The 6,000-nt window shown below is 35.5% G+C and overlaps 1 protein-coding gene across 2 annotated transcripts in view; it reads right to left on the bottom strand.

Moving 5' to 3' along the window:
• Positions 1–335: 335 nt before the first annotated feature.
• Positions 336–6,000, bottom strand: part of cgnl1 (cingulin like 1) — a 44,339-nt gene continuing 38,674 nt past the window's right edge. The window contains exons 15-19 of one of the 2 annotated variants that reach the window (XM_014471984.2): positions 5,869–5,952; positions 5,580–5,704; positions 4,695–4,803; positions 2,726–2,889; positions 336–1,505 (exon numbers count right to left, since the gene is read on the bottom strand). In XM_014471984.2, coding sequence (XP_014327470.2) covers positions 1,358–1,505; positions 2,726–2,889; positions 4,695–4,803; positions 5,580–5,704; positions 5,869–5,952 — 630 coding nt within the window. In that variant the 3' untranslated portion in view covers positions 336–1,357. The remainder of the gene's footprint in view (positions 1,506–2,725; positions 2,890–4,694; positions 4,804–5,579; positions 5,705–5,868; positions 5,953–6,000) is intronic. The other variant, XM_023332236.1, reaches the window with a different exon arrangement.

The following is a 6,000-nucleotide window of genomic DNA, read 5'->3' as shown; positions in this document are numbered from 1 at the left end:
ATTTTCTATTCAGAATTTCAAAGAATAGAAAACTTTTAAAAAAAACTGTTCTGCTTTGTGTGTATTTTGGTTGATGACATCACAAAAGGTAAAGTAATGGAGCTTAAAACCTGAAGGACGACAGTAATTCACAGATTTTATTTTTGGTTCTGAAACATCACAGTGGGACTTAACTTTCCTTGTTTACTCCAAAGGAATATTTATTTTTTTAGTTCGCATCCATTTGAGTCAAAATGTCCGATTGCTCTTTTGCATTTTGCTCGTACTTCCAGCAGGACTCATCATGTAATCGTTTACTCATATTCAGACATTATTCCTAGAACAAAAGAGCAAAATTAAGTAGCAGAAAGTCACTTTATTTTGTCGCAGCAGGACTTATGAACATACAGTTGCGCACAGAGAGGTAGCGGCAGGAATCTGCTTCCCTCCACAGGCGTCAGAAATCAGCATTTTCAGCAAACAGAGTGCAAATCATCACAGTGTAGAAAAACATTTGATTGTCAGTTCATCACATCTGAAGAAAGTCACTCATCCAGGTAAAAAGGAGAATCTTAAAAAGTCTCACTGCTCAGCGCCAACACTCGGATCTGACGGGAAGCGGAAATTAAATCGAAGATAGGTTTGTACAGATGTAACTAATAATTTCTCATTTAGTATAAAAACTGACTTTTCCAGAAGGCTTATAAACAATACTGTGATTATTATACAAAAGCTGATTAATTAATAACACAGGAAGTGTTAATGACATATAAATGAAAGCAATTGTGTTACAAAATTGGTAATGAAAAGATACAACACTATAAAAAAATGCATAAAAAGTCCCTTATTTCCCCAAAACCAACCCTCAATAAGCCAAGAATGAATAAATTAAAGAAGCGTCCTGGCAAAATTCACTTCATATTAGGTTTATATTCATTAAAAAAAGGAAAGGTTTGTATATTTCATATACCGGGGTGGTAGAAAAGAGAATATAAAAGGTTGCTGATAAAGGCAGTACTGGTTGTTTAGGTTATAGTAGCTGGTTTTCAAGTTTACCACTGGTGAGATGATCAACAATAAGCAAAGAAACATTCAGGAGGGAATGTAAATTATTTACACGTTTCATTTCTTCAAATTAAACCTTTTAAATGTCATCCTTCAGAGAGCTGCTCGAATAACACTGAGTGAGTTTACAGACATCAACATGGCGCCCAGCATCAGAGTCCAGGAGGCTGCGGCCGCTGCTGACAGGCAGGTAAAAACAAAAAGGCCCAGTATTTACACGGATAATTCAGTGTGACATCAACAGTAGCACATGGCAGAAAACGAACATCCTGCTGTTTGGTTCATTAGTGGCACATTTAAAAAGCATTTCTGCTCATACGCCGAAGCCTGACAAGTTGTTTTCCTGACTGGAGGAGCGCTTGTACCCCGACGAGCTGAAGTACATCTCTCCGTCGGTGCTGACGTCGTCGTCGTCGTCGTCGTCCAAGTTGTTGAGCAAAGGGGCCGACGTGTTCTTACGTCTGCATTGGGTTAAAAAAAAGTTACTCCTTGAACTTTTTCACCTTAAAACATCAACATGGGATTTTATCTGATGGTCAGGAGGCAAAAACGGTTTTCAATTAAAACAAAAACATAAAAAGTATCATCGTCTTTACTCTGATACCACTAAATAAAGCTGGATACATCCTGTCTTCAGAGTGTACCTGTGTGTAATTTAACCTCAGTGTAAATCCTGCTGTTCTGTGAAATTAGCGAACAGTTAAGAGGGCAACAAGGCTTTTACAGAAAAAGTGTTAAATTGTAGAAAGAAAGCTAAAACGAATTCTTTTCCACTTTGCCACAAGCTTTGTAAAAAGAATGAGCAATTATACAGGGATGCAACTAATGACTATTTTAATTATCAATTAAATTCATTGATTATTCTGACAATTTTTCATTTAAGCATTTTTTTATAAATTAGAAAATAATGACTCTTTTAATGCAAAGTTGACTCTTAATGCAACTTCGCATTAAAAGTGTCATTATTTACCAAATGACGCTTCATGACAACAGATATAAACTTTCATAAATACTCCTTGATGTTCATAACATATAATCAGTCTTATGAACACCCTGCAAATAAAATGTTACCAAGATTTTTTTTTTATCTTAAATGCAAAATATATAAACTCTTTGCACAGTTTTGCCTTAATTACAGCTCTGAATATGTTGTTCTATCAGAAAGTGGCCACTTTTCAGTCGATATATTCCAGTTAACAATTACTCGATTACTAAATTAGTTGATAAATATTTAAATTTGTCAATTTATGACACATAATCGCAGAGCCCTTTCATCAACATGCAGAAAGGCTACATGTGGAGAGAAACTAACACTACACATCCTACTGAATACACCATCCACTCAGTGAAACATAGTGGTGGCTGCATCATCCTGTGGGATGTTTTCCTTTTTTTAACAGAAAGCTTTTCAGATGATTAGTTACTGAAGAAGACCTGACACTGGGTTGGATGTTCACTTTCCAGTAGAACAAAACCCAGAAACAGGTGGAACAGTTTAGATTGAAGAAATGGCCCAGTCAAAGTCAGATATAAATAGAGTTCACAAACTATGGCAAGGCTTAAACATTTCTGTTTGCTATTATACCTGCTGCACATCGTTCTCCTTCAACGTCAACACTTTGTGTAAAATCCAAATAGAAACACTGCTGTGCTTGGTCTGAGTGTATCTGCGTCGTTTTACCTGATCTCGCTGCGCAGAGCTTTGAGTTGACTGTTGAGTTGCTCGTTGGCTTCCTGTTGCTCGTCCAGCTCTCTGTGCAGCTTCTTCTTGTTGTGCTCCAGCCGGTCGATCGTCTCCTCCGCCTCATCCATCTGCCGCTTCAAAGCCTTCAGACGCAGATTCAGCTGCAAGAGGGAAAAAAAGTAAATAAATTTTAAAAATCACATCCTGAGCTTAAAAAGGCGGCAGGAAGTTCAGCAGACAAAGATCTGACCTCACCGTCATTATTTAAGAGTAAAACTTAAATACGGATCTTATGGGGGGAGAGGGATTGAAGGAAGTAAGCATAAACAAAAAATACTAAACAAAAGGGAAGAAAAATAAGGTGGAGAAAATAAAGGCTATGAAATGCAATGAAAGCAATTAGTACAATTCAGTAATTTCTTATCTGACAGTCAGATGTGAAGGAAGAGAAACTTTAAAGATGATTAAAAGATTAAACTGAAAGAGTTTAAGGAATTTCTTCTCTCAAACCACAGACCCGATTTAAAAACAGGTTTCAGATAAACGAGATTTATTTTCTGAATTCAGGAACAGAAAGAAGAAATTTTGCTGGATTTTGCTAGCTGTCACTTTCAGATGCCAAGCTGAGGACACCATGCTGGAAATGTCAGGAAAATAAATTAATTTATATCATGAACAACTCATAACATTAAAACATTTATAACTAACCAAAACTGCAAAAACATATACTTTAAGATAGAAAAAAAACATCTTTGTCTGTAAATGTACCCAATATCTCAAATGAAACAGGTTTAATTCAATTTCTGCATAAAGAAACAAAAAAATCCTCTTTTGCTTAATTATTAATAATAATAATCAACTGATCAGTCCAACAGCGTACTGACGTAAAGTCGAGCATAAAGTTTTTTATATATTGATTTTAGAATTATTTCTTTAGCTGAAGCTACGTCCTTAGCTCCAAATGATCAAGTGAAACCAAATGTTTCATTTTCTTATGCTAAAAAGGCATTTCATCATTTATTTTCTACTATTGTATAAAAAAAACGTATGTAGTTTTTTAATCTAGTGAATTGATTAGTTTACAGAATAATCAATAGATTGATCCAGCGCTGTCCAAACGTTTTGCACCGAGTTGAAAACCCTCAATGGCCACAATTTATTTATTTTATTCAGTCAAAAATGTAAGATAATTTTATGTTAAATTCTTAAAATCTAGACTTCTTAAATTTGATGATCTGGTGGAATTTAAAATTGCTCAAATTATGTTTAAGGCATCAAATAAAAGGCCACCTGAGCTCATACAGAGCTTGTTCTTTAAAAGAGAAGGGATATAACTTAAGAGTTAGTCAAACTTAAGGATTTGTAGTTTACAAACAAGAAAGAGTTTTTACATTTCAATTCATGGTGTAAAATTATGGAACAAGTTAAATGAGGAGCTAAAACAAAGTCAAAATTTAATACAATTAGAAATCAAATATAAGGTCATTTTCACAAGACAAAGAAATATGGATGAGAGTTAGCACAAATGTGTAAATGTAAATTTAAGCTAAATTATTTTTTACCTGCCATTTATTTTTAATTAAAAAGCTCTGAAAATTGGACTCAAACTTTTACAGTTTCCTAACTTGTTAGTTTTAGTTTCCAGCAACAAAAATGAGAACCTCTTTGAAAAAAAGTGAACTGTATTTTATTGGATGTGATTAAGAGATTTGTACTTACAGTCATTAAAATGTACCTTAAATCTATTATATCAGATATAAATTCATTATTGGAAATCTCACACAGAAAAGTCTTGCTGGATTACGGCTTAAATCATTCCCAAGTTGTGTCCAGTGGCTACACAAAAATACTTCAAAGGCCACAAATGGCCCCCGGACCACACTTTGAACACCCCTGAATGAATCTACTACTAAAATAATAATTACTTATAACATTATTACTGCGTGAGGGTGTGTGTGCTACATACTTGGTCCTTCTGATCTTGCATCGTATGATGTTCCTCTTCGATTTGCATCATCATCTCTTTCACTCTCCTCTCCAGCCTGCGGTTGGCCAGCGACAGGTTGGACTTCTCCCTATAACCAATCAATCAATCAATCAATCAATCAATCAATCAATCAATCAATCAATTTGTGTAGCACATTTCAGCAACAGGGCATTTCAAAGTGCTTCATATCATAAAAACACAAAGTCATGCAACACAGAATCAACAATTGAAACAAGTGGCATCGTAAAATTCTTAATCGGTTATTAGTCCTGCCACGATTACTATTTTTGGATGATAAATTGTCCCAGAACTTATTGCGATAAACAATAATATTGTTGTTTCGAGACCATTTCCAAGTAATATAATAGTAATAATGGGTAAAAATGCAAGAACACGTTCTCAAAGATCAATAAACTTGAAATGCTAACGGACATTTAAACACTGGAACTGGAAGACATTTTAAATATCTAAGATAAATAAAGAAACAACAGAAATAACAAATAAAATAAAATATGGTGTCTCTGTAAACAAAATTATCTTTCAAAAAAAGAAAGATGATTTCTTTCTTTTGCTGAAGACTTTTATCATTCAGTTTTTGGTAAAAGAGAAAAACGATAAATCGAGCAAATGAAATTTTTAATTTTTTTTATTTATCATGCGGTTAATTGATTTATTGTTTATTGTGGCAGGCCTATCGATTATGCTTCAACTTTAAACAGGTGCGTTATAAAACAACCATCATCCTGTTTTAAATACGAAGTAAGCACCTCGTCTTTATTGCACTCATTACATCCGTCTGGTAATAACTAGTTATCTTGTCAATAAAGACGTAGCTGAAAGTCACTCTTGGCTGATTTTCCTCACCGCTCCTCTTCCTCCAGCTTCTCCTCCAGCTCTTGCACTCGAGCCTCCAGCTCGTTCACCAAGCTGCCCTTGTTGGACTGGTGAGAACCTTCGAGATGAGCCACTCTGGACTTCAGATCTTTATTCTAGAAACGACACAAAACCAGTGAGCAGCTCCCCAAACCACCGTCAGACTCTCCACACACGCTGAACAAACAGTGGTAACGACGATGGACACATCAACATGAATGTGATGAGAAAATGAATGAGGTGATTGTTGCTGTGTTGTTGTCTAGCCAGGAGAGTGTACCTGTCTCTCCAGAGCCAACTTGTCACACTCCAGGTCCTGTCTGCTAGACCTCTCCTGCAGGAGTTCATTCCTCATCTGCTCCACCTGTCAAGCCGAGTCCAGACACTGTCATCACTGCAGTCCCACAACAAT

The sequence above is a fragment of the Xiphophorus maculatus genome, chromosome 4 (genome assembly GCF_002775205.1).
Source record: "Xiphophorus maculatus strain JP 163 A chromosome 4, X_maculatus-5.0-male, whole genome shotgun sequence".
Lineage (NCBI taxonomy): Eukaryota > Metazoa > Chordata > Actinopteri > Cyprinodontiformes > Poeciliidae > Xiphophorus > Xiphophorus maculatus.
The sequence above is the reverse complement of the archived record's forward strand: the minus strand, read 5'-3'. Positions and strand labels throughout refer to the sequence as shown.